This window comes from Schistocerca gregaria, chromosome 3 (genome assembly GCF_023897955.1).
Source record: "Schistocerca gregaria isolate iqSchGreg1 chromosome 3, iqSchGreg1.2, whole genome shotgun sequence".
In the NCBI taxonomy this organism is placed as follows: domain Eukaryota; kingdom Metazoa; phylum Arthropoda; class Insecta; order Orthoptera; family Acrididae; genus Schistocerca; species Schistocerca gregaria.
This window is the reverse complement of record NC_064922.1, coordinates 525538904-525555456: the sequence shown is the minus strand read 5'-3', so window position 1 is coordinate 525555456 and position 16553 is coordinate 525538904. Positions and strand designations below refer to the sequence as shown.

Below are 16553 nucleotides of genomic sequence, written 5' to 3'. Positions count from 1 at the left end.
TAATACTGAATGCAAAATTTTAACCTCAAATATGAGACATCCCATACAATAAGGGACAGATGGCAACCCTAATTCAGCTGCTCATAATTGTCATTGGACCAGAGCATTGATCACACTGATAGGTAGTTGCATTAAAGCACTTTTTATTTTGCAAACACATTCTTCTTACATTTCCAATACGGGCTTTGCCAGTAGAAGTACTATACCAGGAAATGAAAACTGAAAACATTCGCCATATTTATATGCAGAAAATAAAGCAATTTCAAACTATCTCTGAAAAAGTTCATCTAGATACATTTCACTATGAATAGCATCTATTAAGTAATTTGTGTTCCCACATTTTGAAGCAAAATTTGCATCTGTATTTACATTTATCACAATTTTTTTATTATTATTATTAAACCACAAGGCAGACACCTGAAAAGAAAATTTAAATTTTATAGCCACATTTTCATACACCCAGCAACACAACTTACCCAGAAAATTTTAACATAGACAGAAAAAGTGGAAACTTTACCTTGGATTCAACATATCAAAAGATGTCTAGAAAGAGTCCAAATAAATTTGTCAAAAACTTTAGACAGAAACACTTACTGTAGATTTCACAGAGGAAATAACGAAAGCTGCATGGAAACTAAGAAAATTAGATCATAAAGCTGTGCGTGATGCAGTGGGGGTTCAACTTCACCTAGTAGTAATATGTGCATTAAGTAACAAGACATGTAAATTTAACTTAGATTAAGTATATTTCTTATCATTAACTATGGCATTTGTTTTGTATTAATCTCTCACATTTTCATTTCTCCAATGTTGTTGTTGTGGTCTTCAGTCCTGAGATTGGTTTGATGCAGCTCTCCATGCTACTCTATCCTGTGCAAGCTTCTTCATCTCCCAGTACCTACTGCAACCTACATCCTTCTGAATTTGCTTAGTGTAGTCATCTCTTGGTCTCCCTCTACGAATTTTACCCTCCACGCTGCCCTCCAATACTAAATTGGTGATCCCTTGATGCCTCAGAACATGTCCTACCAACCAATCCCTTCTTCTGGTCAAGTTGTGCCACAAACTTCTCTTCTCCCCAATCCTATTCAATACTTCCTCATTAGTTATGTGATCTACCCATTTCTCCAATATAATTTCTCTAACATTAGATTATATGATGTGCAGTTAGTGGAACAAACAAAAATCTTATGTGTCAGAGCTTGTTTTATATTTTGCAAACAACATTGTATTCACTGTAGAACCATTGATCTGATTTCTACATATCAGAATTAATTTCAAATGTATATTTTTTTGATTACCATATGTAGCTTATACAATTGATCATTTAGTGAATGTAATGTTTCATTCAATGATACTATTAATGGAAAATAAAAAGTAGATACTAGTTGAAAGTAATGTTTAATTAAGACGTGAAACATAATTGAAGTACATAGAATGGCGATAATGACATAAGCATCCAATTTCATAATAGTTTTGTTGTTATTATTAACTTTGTCATTATCATTATAACCCTCTCTAGTTTAGAAGGCTTGCGACCAACACTCACTCTTCAAACCAGTGATGGAGCATTGCTAGCTGAAGATGACCCGATTTCTCTCATAACTGGTAGCAATGAATTGATAGCATCTGTTGTGTCATGGAACCTACCACCACTGACAGAAAGATATGTGGAAGCTGCCGCTAGTTTACAGTCAGGTAATACTGTTCAATATCTGTTTGTAATATAAATAAAATCCTTGTGCATGAATGGTATTTCATGAATGTGACATTCATAATTATGGATAAAGAAATGAAATACATTTATTGCCAATGGTCTCTGAAAATAAAATTGTCTTTAGTGTAAGGAACCAAAGGCTTTAACAGTGCCATCTAAAGAACCTTTTTAATTTATTCCCACCAAAGAATTATCTGACAATAGCAATGTGCACATCTGTTTCCCAAAAACGTTTGTTAGTTGTATCATAATTATTAATCAGTTTTTATATCATACTTTTGTTCTTTGTGGTGGAGAGATAACTGTGTAAGTTTGAGGCTAACTTGGTTTGCTCTTATTTCACGTATCCATGAAAGACCATGACAGTGATATTCATTTTGCAGGTTTTAATAATGTGCATTTATTAGACACAAAGGGAGGTCTCCAGCTTTGTGCCCCTTGTCATATTTTGTAAAATATATTTGAGGATCCAACCTTGAGCAAAACAGTTTCCCATAAATGTTTCATTGCTGTTACACTGTCCTCAATGGATTTCCCTTAATTTTGCTGTTAAATGTAAGTAACATTGGACAAACAAATACATACATGTGATATGGTGATCGTCAGTTTCTTTGGCAGATTGACAAACTTGAGGAAGTAGCACATTTGCTTCCTCTTATTGGAGTCTGTCTTTCTTATTACTGGTCAGATAAAGTCATTAATGTAGCAATACTGCAGCATATGAACAAAGATTTAGAAATTCTCAATACCACCAAGACAAGAAGGCACTAATACATTGGCCGTATAATGTGCAATGACAAATACAACCTGTTGCAACAAATACTTGAAGGAAAGATTGATGGCAGACATGATCCAGAACATACAAAATTATCCTGGCTAAAGAACTTAAGCCAATGGTTTGGATTGATCACATAATCACTGTTCAGAAAAGCTGTGGACAAACAACAGATCATGCTGCTGATTGCCAATTTTCTTGGAGGACATTTTAAGTACACTATATTATTGTGTGTGTGTGTGTGTGTGTGTGTGTGTTTTTACATTCTAACAATTCCTTGAGAACAGAGCACAATGCAGGCGATAGATATGTTTATTCATTAGTATGTCCTCCCTGTCTGCTATAATACTTTCTGCTTAGTAGTTACATTCAGTGATTAGTTTCTGCGAAGAGCTACTCTCTTTCAGAACTTTTAGATATGTCAGTTTTCATTTGACTATGGTCCATATATTTAATACCATAAGTTGCTTTATTTCTGTGAATAAATATGTACCATATATCTGTTGCACGATTACTGTTCGGGCATGATCCCTGTGGTTTTGTTTCATTTATTTATTAAGTGCATGAGGTCTCCTTCACATTTATTTGGAACAAGAACACACCAGCAGACAAATACACACACACACACACACACACACACACACACCACACACACACACACACACACACAGAAGGGCAATAAGCATATAATTAAATTAATGTTGTACACATTCCTACAACAATAAAGCAGCTCACCACAGGATTGACAACTAGGGCTAAATATAGCCTACACAACTGACTGTTTAATATGAAAGAGATTGTTGATAAACTCTACCACAGAGAGACAAAACATCTAGCATTTGTCAGTGCACTTGCCAAAACTATGTGTCAAGATTTATTGAGGAGATGACTAGGAATTTTTACACTAAATACATGGAGAAGAACACTAAAGAAAAGTCAGCTTTAAATCAAAATTTGTGGTACGTTACATGGAAGTGAACCGTAGACCGACAAACATTGATATGGATCTAAAACATTTTAGATAGTGTAACAGCTCTCCACAGAAATTAATTGTGGAGTAGAACTAATACATACAAAAAAACTGTAGTACAAGAAAAACTATGCAGCTCTTTGCAGTGAACTATGCTCTATGCCCTTAAGGAACTGTCAGGAAATAGAAAGTTGATACATTTTAACAGTGTACTTCCTGTAGTTCGTCTCAAGTTGTTGTTCCCCATTTTATGCATAATGTTTGGATGACCAACCATGCTGTCTTTCTCGGGTGCTACAGGTTTTGCTGTTATGTGTACTCGCAGCTTCTGAAGAAGACTTGTGGGTTGGTTGTCGAAATATTGTGTATAAAATGGAAACAATAACATGTCAGGACACCTAAAAACATGCCATTAATCAATTCCGCAAAGAAGTGAGAGGGATCAGATCAAAACACTTAATTGGAACTGGACTTGTGTCACCATGAAATAAATTTCCTATACCAGTCCTGATCACAGAAAAAAATTGTGAAACTAAGTGTTCACACTCACAAATATTATTAGTTTGAACCCTGTTAGTATGATTTCTAATTCATGATCTGGCACACTTTCATACAAGCATCAAAAACATAACAGGAAAAGAAATAATTGTAGTCATAATAGCAGCTTTTCAGAAGTAGTAAATAAATAACAGAAACAATGAAAAATACAAGAATTATGCTATAGAAAAATATATTTTTTTCGTTGTTATTGTTGTTGCCGTCACTGGAGTCTGGTTTGATGCAGCTCTTCATGCCAGTCTATCCCATGCATGCCTCAGCTCTGCATAACTACCACAGCCTACATCTGTTTCAAGCTGCTTACTACATTCAAGCCATGGTTTCCCTCTACAATTTTTCTCCCCACACTTGCTTCCATTACCAAACAGACAATTCCTTGGTGCCTTGGGATGCGTCCTATCAGTTGATCTTTTCCTTTAGTTAAGTTGTGCCATAAATTATTTTTTTCTCCAATTCCTCTACTTCATCATTTATTATTCAATCTACCCATCTAATTCTCAGTGTTTCTCTACAGCACCACATCTCAAAAGCTTCTGTCATTTTATTTGAAATGGCTGTCGTCCACATTTCAGTTTGATACAAAGCTAAATACAGTTTGATACAAAGCTTCAGGCAAATACCTCCAGAAGAGATGTCCTAACACTCGAATTTATATTAGAAGTTACCCCATTCCTCTTTTTTTTTTGGAAATGATTTTGCAACTCTGCATTTTATATCCTCTCTACTTTGACCATCAACAGATATTTCACTACCCACGTAGCAAAACTCTTGTACTGCATTCAACTTCTTGGTTCCTAATGTAATTCCCTCTGCATTGCCTGATTTACTTTGACAAAATCCCTTTCCCCTTGTTTTACTTTTAATTGAAATTAGTCGTATAATCTTTTTTCAAGACACTAATCCATTCTGTTCAACTGCTCTTCCAAGTCCTTATCTGTCTCTGACAGAATTGCAATGTCATTAGTGAATGATCAAGTTATTTCTTCTCTCTGATCTTTAATTCCCTTCTCAAATTTCTCCTTCGTTTCCTTCGCAGACTGCCAAGTGTTCACATTGAATAACATCATGGATAGGCTACAACACTGTTTTACTCCCTTGTCAACTATGGCTTCCCTTTCATGTCATTCGGCCCCTACAGTTACAATCTCATTTTCTGTGCAAGGTGTAGATATCTTTTTGATCCCTGTATTTTATTCCTGCTACCTTGAAAATTCCAAGAGTGTAGTCCAGTCTACAAAGTGTGTTTTGGTAGTATTCGCATCTGTCATCACCTGCCTTCTTTGGTACTGGAATTATTACATTTTCCTGAAGCCTGAGAGTATTTCATTTGACTCGTGTATCTTGCAACTCTCATATCTTGCACATCAGGTGGAATACATTTTTCATGGCTGGCTCTCCCAAGGATCTCAATAATTCTATGGAAATATTCATTTGCTCCAGGGACCTTGTTTCCACTTAGGTACTTAAATGCTTTGTCAAATTCTTCTAGCAGAATCGTATCTCCCAACTCATCCTTCACCTACTTCTTCTCTTCATATAATATTGTCCTCAAGCTAATTACCCTTATACTGACCTTCCGCATATTCCTGCCACCTTTCGCTTCTTTGCTTAGTACTGATTTGCTGTCTAAGCTCTTGATGCTCATACAGTCAATTCTGTCTTCTCCAAAGGTATCTTCAATTTTCCTACAGGCAGCCTCTGTCTTTCAAATAGTTACACAGACTTCTACAGCCTTGCATTTGTTATTTAGCCAGTCCTGCTTAGCCATTGTGCATTTCTATGTTTTCTAGTTTCATCAGTTAAATTCAATATCTCCTAAGGGAGGACTAATCTTTTTACCTGTGTGATCCCCTACTGTCTTTCCTATTTAATCTGTCAAAGCTAATTATTCATTTTGCGTTGTACTCCTTTCGTCTGTTTCAGTTCAGTGTTGTGTAATGCTACTCGTGAAATTTTCAACAACCCCTGTTTCCTTCAGTGTTTCCATGTCAATTCACTACCCTTTTGCAACTTCTTCTCTTTTAATTTGCTGTTCATAACCTATAAATTATGGTCATTGTCCACATCTGCCCCTGGAAATTTCTTACAATTTAAAATCTTATTCTGAGATCTCTGTCTTATCATTATGTAATCACGCTCAAACTTTCTAGTGTCCCCAGGTTTATTGCACATATAAGCCTTCTTTCATAATTATGAAACCGAGTATTAGCAATGATTTAATTATGTTCTGTGCAAAATTCTCTCAGGCATCTTCCTCTTTCATTTGTTTGCCCAGTTCAATTTTCTTACTAATCTTCCTTCTCTTCCTTTTCCTATTACCATACTCCAGTCACACCATCAGAATAATTTCCTCGATCTCATTATTTATTCTTTCAATCTCTTCATCATATATGGAGCTAGTTGGCATATCAACTTATACTACTTTGGTAGGTGTGCTTCATGTCTATCTTGGCTATATTACTGTGTTCACTATGCTGTTCATAGTCACTTACACTCATTTGTACTTTCTTATTCGTTCTTAGGCTTACTAATGCATTACCCCTATCTGATTTTATCTTAATAACCCTGTACTGACTTTACCAGAAGTACTATTCTCCCTCCCAGTGCACAATACTACTACCATACCTAAGTTCAAACTATCCATTTCCCTTTTTAAATTTGTTAACCTACCTAACTTATCAAGAGATCTAATATTCCATGCTCCAACCTGTAGAATGACAGTATTGATTTCTCTGATGATGACATCCTCCTGAGCAGTTCCTGCCTGGAGATGCGAATGTGGAATTCTTTCACATTTGGAATATTTTACCCAACAGAATGCCAACCCTGTTAAGCCATACAGTAGTGCTGTATACCGTCAGGGAAGGGAAAAAAAACACAACTATCGTTTCACCTACCTTCCAGCCATTCACAATAAGAGTGCAAGACCACATTGGCTAATGTTACAATGTCAGGTCAGCCAATCATCCAAGCTATTGTCTCTGCAACTACTGAAAGGACTGCTGCCCCTGTCCAGGAACAAGAGGTTAGTATGACCTCGCCACATTATGGCTGTATGTGTCGTAGAGGCATGCGAGCTACCCTACCTTGGCCAGTTCCATGTTTCGTTATTAGTTACAAATTAGAGACTATTAAAATACCACCTGTAATAAAACATAGAAACACCGCGTAACCCTCCTAGCGTCACCCTTCGTTAGTCACTGTCCTCTCTCATTCAGCCCCTTCTCTGTTTCAAATCCAGCTCTACACAGCAGTCATTCCACCAAAACACTCAGTCTTTTTACTTCTCTCCTTTTCCACTACTTCCCCCTCCCCACTTGTCTAACCTGCAGCACTTCACTGTCCGCCACCCCCACAATACTATCCCTCCCCCCTCACCATCCCTGCTGGTGCTGCTGCTGGATAAAGCCTTAATGGCTGAAAGCTTTATTTATTTGTGACAGTCCTTTTATTGTGCCTATCTGCAACTCAGCATCTCTGCCATATGGTGAGTAGCAACTTTCCTTTTCATAAGATTGTTAAGGATGGTATAACAATGCCGAAACATGTATGTAGATTAGTGAACAAGAATAAATTGAATTTTGCTCAAGACAATTCTCAAGTACTTTTAACTGTTTAAGTAAAACTTATTGACATAAGTGTGTTCCTATGAGGTATAAAATGAAATTCCTGACTGCTTAAGTGAAGTGAAGTGTGTTGGGACGGAGCCCGAATATGACTCAATCAGCGGCAGTTAATTGGGCAGACAGTGCCTGAACCTTGCTTGTGGTGTACTTAAAAATTCATTGCAGCCATTGTGCTTTCTACCCACTGTTGGTAACCATGTGGACTGCACAAGGAAAGGGTCTCTGCATTTTGCTACTGCATAATGTTTGAATTCTTAACATCTATACTCAACAGCAGCACTTTGTATGCTACTTTGTCATTGTAACTGCTGTAACTACTGAAGACAGCAGATGAGAAGCTGGGATGGTGTGCAGGCACCACTTGACACCATTCCCACACCAGCTGATTCTTGTGCATTGTTTATGCCGGGTAGTCTATTGCTCGTGGTCTAGTGGTTACTGTCACTGCCTCTTGATCACTGGTCCCAGGTTCTGTTCTTTGGCAGGTCAAAAGATTTTCTTCACTCTTGGACTGGGTGTTTGTGTCATTCCAATTGTTTCATCTCAGTTTCATTGACATGCAGAGTGCCAAAATGGTGTCAAATTGAAAGACTTTCATCAAGCAGCCAAACAGCCTCGAGATGTGGTCGCTCCCAGCCAATAATCCCATATGATCATTTCATTTTTATCCCAGGCAAAGCAGCAACCACTGAAACTAATCGGTATGCTGGTTCGATAATAGTTGAGCACAGATGGCAAAACAAGTCGAATGCCAACAGTGTATGTAGAAAGTGGACCAAGCCAAAATTGATGATATTTAAGAGTTTTTTGTGTTAATAATTCACCTGTACTGAGCGAAAACCCAAAAATCAGTGACTGTTTTTTAAAAGTTTGAATTGTAAGGACAAATATATTTTCATGTTTACATGAAGAGCAAATCAGATGATTAATGTCATTTGTTGTTGGCAATGCTTTGATTGGGTACATACTTAGGACAGAAATATGAACTGAGAACAGCCTGTAGCAGCCAGGTGTTATGGCATTTTTGAAGAAAGTACTATAAAATTACTTTGACAAAGGTTATACAGTATTCAAGGATCACAATTATATATCACCCGCTGTCTTTATTCATGGCAGTGCAAGACAAGGGCAGTAGGCACTTACATCGCTAACAGAAAGGATCTTCCTCAACCGATGGTTGTAAAGCCAAGAATCAAGGAAGGACAGTTGATGATGTGATTTTTTTTAAAAGAGAGAAGGGAATGTCCGCACTGCCTAAAATGAAGGAACGTGAAGGATGGTTTATTTTTTTTATGCTTTCTTCATGCCACACCGCTTCAGCAACAGAGGTAATTGTGTGGTCATGAGGGACCAATGACTGAAGCAAAACCAGAAGTAGTTCTGGATCGTAATATTCACAAAGTAGTAATAGATAAATCAGATCAAGTGATTGCTTCTCATCCTTTCAAGAGAAAGCAGTTCAAATAGCGGAAAAAGTTATTCTTTCATTTGATTGTGATGGGCATCAGGAACTCATTCATGTTCTTTGAAACAGAGATGAGGAAAAAAGAAAAATGTGTACTCTCTCCCAATTTCTTACATAATTAGGGAGTTGGTCTGCGCCAAAGGCAGCACAAGGTAAGAGGTTAATTCCTGTACAGTTCTTGGTCCAAGTGGACTTAGTGGATGACATTTTGTGGAAAAAATTCCACCTATATAGAAAAAAATCTCATCCACCACCTGTCTCCAAAGGCTGCTCCGTTTCACTAAGAGGCAGAAGAAAGAAGTGCTGCAAAGAAATGTCCTGGTGGTGTCCAAATCGTGATGTAACTCTTTTTATACCTTATTGTTCCAAAATAAACCACACTCAGGCAGTTTATTTGTAAGAATGGTGTGAACGAGGTGGGTTCTCACCCCCCCTCCCCCGAAATAAGAACATGATTCAGTAAATCTTTTTTTATCTGCTAATTTTAATATTTTATAGCAAGATTTTTAAGAACAGATAAACGAGGTTTCGTCATTTCAAATGAAACATCAGATGACTTTACTGCATTAACTATTACAAAGCTATGATTTCCGAAAAATATGTTTAAAAACTGCCCCATCCAGAGTGAGTGAGCCAGTCTCGATTGTGTTAATGACCTGAGAGACAACATTTATTTTAACCTCACACTTTTTTCCAGTTATGCAGTTCTCTTTAACAAAGTACTATCTGAAAAAAGCTGCATAAAAGTTTTGTCAGATCATTATAAGATTTCAAAGTGGTGCAAATATTTTCCACTCCACTACCTGATACAATGGGAAGTACCCTGTGCCATTTGTTTAACAGTGGTTTGCAGTGAATGGATGTGGATGTAGGTTGGTGTGCTGGATTATGCAAATCTTATTAGAGTTCAAAAGAATCCAAGGAAAACAAAGACTGATTTGCATAGTTTTGTTTTAGGATAACAAAAATATGCTTTCTCACAGAGAGGCTGAAATGTAGACATTTTCTTAATGAGTCACAGGTTCAGACAACACTGCAGCCACCTAAACACCCCACATTTGTCCATATATGATATCTCTCTCACTCAGAAATGTTAAGAATCCCTTCCTGTGTATCATTTTATCTCCTGAGCAGCTGTTAAAGAGCTTCCCAAAGAGATATATTGTAATACACTTCTTAAATAACATGAGAAGAGCCACCAGTTCATCAACTGTAAGGAAAGTGCTGTTAGAGAGTATGCAAAGGAATGTTTTGCTAGTGCAGGAATTTCCATTATTTTCAGGACCCCTTTAAAATGGCTCTTGTAGCTATACATTTTATTTGAATTATCATTGTAGTGTAGAACTGTGTGACAGAGATAGTGTTTTATTTTGTATTAATGCTCTAGCCAATCATACCGTGTTCTCATGTGAAAACCTACATTTTTTTTTCCTTTTTTGACATAACACTGTTGCTGCTCAAAATATGCATTAGTTCTATTGATAATTGATTTTTAATGTGAAAAAACTCAAACATTGTTATTGTCAAAGACAAGTAACAAGTGCTGGTATCTTCTCTAATGTTGTAGTTGCAGATGCTCATGTTCTTCAGGTGCTGGAAATGTGCCAAGCAACACAGTGCCTACAGCTTGCAGATCTTGCACTGACTTCAGTATCCCTGTCTCCAGTTTTCCAAGCACTTCGCTATCAAAATACCCTCTCGCTGAATTTGTCAGGGAACTGTCTGGGTGATGATGGAATGAAGGTTTGTAAATGCAGTATTAATGTTCCACATGTTTGAAAGATTAATTTGTTGATATGTCTTTATGCTTCTCTTATTTGTCAGAAACTACTAACAGGAGTGAAGGAGGAATAGTTTGCAGGTTCAGAAGTAGGGTATCATTGTGTAAATACACCTTTGCAGCACATGTTTCTTTACAAACTCTAAATATAAAAATTGATGTTTGTGTGCTACATAGACAGAATAATTGTGGGTAGGTGGCATCACCCCATGTACTGTCAACAGAAACATAAAACTTGTCATTATTCAAAAGCAGTATCTTTTCTTATTTTGCTCTGTATAGTTTGTGTAAGTAGCTAATTACTGATTGATGAAAAAAGTTACTTCATTTGAGAGTTGAAGAGAATGATTGAAAATTTTATTTATTCAGATTCCACCTATGAAACTGCAAAAAGTGTTTGTGTCATGATTTTTTTTGTTTTAGGAAAGAAAACGTCTTAAATGGTTTGAAAATGGTAATATTTTTACAGCTAACTGAAATCAGCCCAATATTTTGTTTCCATAAAGCTCTTTTAATAGTCCTGTGTTTCTCATCTGTTATCCAGTTATACTAAACATTTACGTACAAGCACATCTTTCTGTAACATTAGATTTGACTCTGATTTTCTTGCTTGCTTTTTCACTTGCAGTAAAATATTTTGATGTATGAGTAATATTGGAGTATACACATTGAAATACAAAGTAACATAAACATTAGAACAATGTTTGCCAGCCTTATGGCATCATTTGGTATTTGTGTCATCTTGTAAAGACATGTCAAAACAGTCCATATTACTCACTACACACTTTGTCATTAGACTTTGTTTGATTTTTTCTTTTTCTTTCTTTCTCTGGTTTCATCATCTTGCTCGCATTAAAGCTTTACAGGCCTGGAGTTATGCGTCTGAAGTCTCATAACATATCTTCTTTGATTCTCGTCCTACTAGTAATGAACCTGATAAATATTTGTTAAATAAGGTGCACAATACTGCAGCAATTGATTTTTGAACTCTTAATGTTTATTAACACACAGTGCTCTCTTTTAGATGATCATCTGTGTAACATGCAGGATACAGATCAGTAAGCTCACCAGTTAACTAAATTGCATGTTGTTCACTGGTGTAAGAGTAATACCTTACTTCGTATGACTTTCAATAACTGGCATAATAACCCCCTGCGGGTTCGGGGGTGAGAATAGGCCCACGGTATTCCTGCCTGTCGTAAGAGGTGACTAAAAGGAGTCTCAAACGTTTCGGCCTTATGTGATGGTCCCCTGTCTGGTTTGACCTCCATATTCTCTAAGCATTGGAGGGCCCATTTTAAGGGTAACGTTTATGACCCCAAATTGTTCCCCTCCCTGGCTACACCGTGGGAGGAGCGAAAGGCATTGACCGAAAGTGAGACGTATTCACCCAGGTATCTTGTCTGTACCAGAGCTGATAGGGAATCCTTTATGACCGTGAAGCCTCAGTTCTTTGTAGAGCATTTAGAGGACAAGATTGGGGAGGTGGATGGCTTGTCCAAAATGCGGTCCAGATCGGTGTTTATAAAAACGGCATCCTCCGCCCAGTCACGAGCCTTGCTAGCTTGTAATAAGCTGGGGGATGTCTTCGTTACTATCATGCCCCATAAAAGTTTGAATATGCTCCAGGGCATTATCCTCCACAGGGATTTCCTTTTACAATCCGATGACGAGCTGCGCGCCAACTTGGAGCGACGAGGTGTCCATTTCGTCCGGCCCTTCCACTGGGGTCCGAGGGAACATCAGGTTGCCACCGGTGCCTTAATCTTGGCCTTTGAGGTTGACACATTACGTGAGAAGGTCAAGGTGATGGTGTACCGTTGTGATGTCAAGCCATATATCCCGCCCCCGATGCGGTGCTTCAAGTGTTGGAAGTTCGGCCATATGTCTTCACGCTGTGCTTCCACCTTGTATGTCGCGATTGTGGTCGACCATCCCATCCTGATATTCCCTGTGCCCCGCCTCCCATCTGTGTGAACTGTGGAGAACACCATCCGCCTTGCTCGCCGGACTGTCCAATTCTGCAGAAGGAGCGGAAAATCATGGAAATCAATACCCTCGACCGACTGACGTACACTGAGGCGAAGCGGAAATATGATCGGCTTCATCCAGTGCGTATGACATCTTCTTATACCGCAACTGTCACTCCTGCTACAGTTCCATCAGCTCTCAGAGTCGAAGGTCCAACCCTGCCCCCTTGATTGTGGGGGGCACTAAATTTCCTGTTGCTCCTGCTCCATCTACGTCAGGAGCAACACCCCACCAACCATCGGGGACATCAGTTCCCCCTTCCCAGCTGGAGAAGTGTAAAACTTCTTCGGCTCCTCTCGCCAGGAAGGGTCCCTTGGGGACCTCCCTTTGCATGTTCCGACCGGTACAAAAGCAGACAGCCGCAAGTGGCTCAAACAACCACCGGTCCCTGGTCGTAGGGCCTCACGGTCGTCGTCTGTCCCTGAGACTGACCCGGTGAAGCCCTCCCAGCCTGAACCACCGAAGGCACAGTGCGAGAAACAGAAGAAGAAGAAAGTCCGCAAGGCTAACGACATAGCGGTGGCACCCATCCCACCGCTTCCTACAAGCTCTGCGTCTGAGGACGAGGTGGAGATTCTGGCGTCCGCTGAGGACCTCGATCTCGCCGGTCCCTCAGACGCCATGGAAAGCACTATCCCAGGTGCTCAATCGGAGGCAGCAGGTGACCCAGCAGCATAATCTGCTTTCCCAGTCCCGTCGCGCCTTTCTCAGCCATGGACAACACCATCGTCCAGTGGAACTGTAGCGGTTTCTTCCACCATCTAGCTGAGCTCCGCCAACTTATCAGCCTTCACCCTTTCCTCTGCATTGCTCTGCAGGAAACTTGGTTTCCGGCAATGCGAACCCCCGCCCTCCGTGGCTATCAGGGTTATTATAAGAACCGGGCAGTTTATGAAAGGGTGTCTGGTGGCGTCTGCATATATGTCCTGAACTCTCTTCACAGCGTGTCTGTCCCTCTCCAAACACCTTTAGAGGCTGTCGCTGTTCGGGTGTGCACGCCACAGGCTGTTACTGTCTGCAGTCTTTACCTTCCACCGGATGGTGATGTCGCGCAGCATGTCCTGGCTGCTCTTATAGCCCAATTGCTGCCACCTTTCTTGTTACTGGCCGACTTTAACGCCCATAACCATCTGTGGGGTGGGTCAGTGGCAACAGGTCGAGGCGCCATCGTTGAGCATTTATTGGCGCAGCTCGATCTCTCAATATTAAATGATGGTGCCTTCACACACTTCAGTGTGGCGCATGGCACATACTCCGCCATTGACCTTTCGATCTGTAGCCCTAGCCTCTTACCGTCTGTCCAATGGAGAGTGCATGACGACCTGTGTGGTAGTGACCACTTTCCGATCTTTCTGTCACTGCCACAGCGTCAATCTTCTGGGCGTCCTAGCAGATGGGCTCTGAATAAGGCTGACTGGGACTTGTTCTCCTCCACTGCCGCTATTGAGCCTCTCTCTAACGAGGACATTGATGCAGTGGTTCAATCGGTTACCACCGGCATCATTACTGCCGCCGAATCTGCCATTCCCCGTTCTTCTGGGTCCCCTTGGAGGCGGACTGTGCCTTGGTGGTCGCCTGAGATTGCTGAAGCGATTAAAGCTCGCCGGCAGGTGCTCCAGCGTCACAAGCGACATCCGTCAATTGAACACCTTATCGCCTTCAAACGGCTGCATGCGCTGCATTATCTGCCACCGCAAGCAGGAGTGCTGGGAGCGGTATGTGTCCACCATTGGCCTCCATGTCACTCCATTGCAGGTCTGGGCCAAGATTCGACGCCTCTATGGCTATCAGACCCCTGTCAGCGTCCCTGCGCTCTCACTGAATGGAGCAGTTTGTACTGACTCCGACCGCTTGGCAGAGCACTTTGCCCTGAATTCCGCTTCTGCCAACTACCCCTTGCGCTTCCGCTTGTAACATTACAGGACATATTGGGACATATTGAAGTATTCGATACTGTAGACTTTTAGGGGATGTCGATACAGATATGCAAAATGTAAAGGGAAACTTTGGTGATGTTTAAATATTGTACTGTGTCAATATTAGGACATTTTGCACAGAAAGAACAAAAATAGAATTAATGTAAATATATATTAGTGTTAGTAACCTATTACCATTCAATTTTGTAATTATATTTCATTTTGTAAAAGAAAGACTCACTGTGTGCTGTAGCTCTGATTAATTGTATAAATTATCAGTTTTGAGCTAAATTATTTCGTATAATATGGACAAGATACTTTTAAAAACTCACCAGCTAAAGAGAAAGTCTGTAAATGAACGTTTAATGCACACTTCTGGAACTTTCTATGGAGAAATTCTATATTATGATCGCAAAAATACGAAAACTTGTGAAAACTGTTTCATAACCTAATTTCGAAAGACGATTTGTATCAAGAAATATTGCTAAAAAGATTTATTTACGTTTTGAAACACGATTTAAATCATTTTACATATAAATAGTTGTTCTAAATCACTCAAGAAATATCCAGAATCAAATGTCAAGATATTTCTGGAAACATCGGTACAAATCTGGTGAAGGTTATCCAGAAGCTGGTAGAAAAATGTTATAAAATCTATTTGGAAATTATGCTTGTAAGAATTTATATGTACTGATCCTTTTAGTTACTTTAATCTGTACTAAAATTCTGTAATGTCTAATTTAGTTTTAAGTTGTGAATTGCTATCGTATTGTAAACAAAACATTGTCAAAGTCTCTCATTGTTTGGAAAGATATTAATACAACTAGGAGTTGTCAGTTGCCAGTTCGGATATGCAGTGCGGTTAGCTCTGAGAGTCAGTTGTTGAGTCTGTGAAGTCTGTCAGTTCTGTTTGTAAATAAACGTCTGTAATGAAGAATTACTTGTTGTCGTCAATATGAACTCAAGACCTTTTGCACGAAGCAGACACCTCCTAATGCAACGTTTTAATTTGGTGTTGAGGAGCTGAAATGTTATACGCTCCATTAAAGAGCGAATGGAATGTCGGAGTCTTTCTTTTCGCACCCACCATCCTGAATTGTCAATGTTCCATTCAGTGAGTGGGAATTTCGCAGTGCCCTCGCCGCTTGTCCTGATACCGCTCCTGGGCCAGATAGCATCCACACTCAGATGCTGAAACACCTTTCAGTGGACTGCCAGCAATGCCTCCTCAACCTTTACAACCGCATTTGGGTTGAGGGTGAGTTTCCGTCGCAATGACGGGAAAGTCTTGTTGTCCCCATTCTGAAACCGGGGAAGAATCCTATACAGGTGGACAGCTACCGTCCCATTAGCCTCGCCAATGCTCTTTGCAAGTTGCTTGAACGGATGGTGAGCCAGCGCTTGAATTGGGTACTGGAGTCATGGGGCCTTCTGGCTCTGTCTAAGGGTGGGTTTCGTAAAGGCCACTCCGCCGCCGACAATCTGGTGAGCCTGGAGTCAGCCATCCGTACTGCCTTTGCCCGCCGTCAGCATCTGGTCGCTGTCTTTTTCGACATGCGGAAGGCGTATGATACGACATGGCGTCATCATATCCTTTCTACGCTTCATGGATGGGGTCTTCGGGGCCCTCTGCCGATCTATATCCGCAATTTTCTGTCGTATCGTACCTTCCTCGTGCATGTCGCGGCCTCATATAGTTCCTTCCAAGTCCAGGA

At 39.8% G+C, this 16553-nt stretch overlaps 1 protein-coding gene across 3 annotated transcripts in view; it reads left to right on the top strand.

Annotated features, from left to right (window-relative positions):
* Positions 1–16553, top strand: part of LOC126354008 (tonsoku-like protein) — a 277353-nt gene that overhangs the window by 214840 nt on the left and 45960 nt on the right. For all 3 annotated transcript variants that reach the window (XM_050003320.1, XM_050003321.1, XM_050003322.1), the window contains 2 exons: positions 1523–1698; positions 10679–10854. In XM_050003320.1, coding sequence (XP_049859277.1) covers positions 1523–1698; positions 10679–10854 — 352 coding nt within the window. The remainder of the gene's footprint in view (positions 1–1522; positions 1699–10678; positions 10855–16553) is intronic.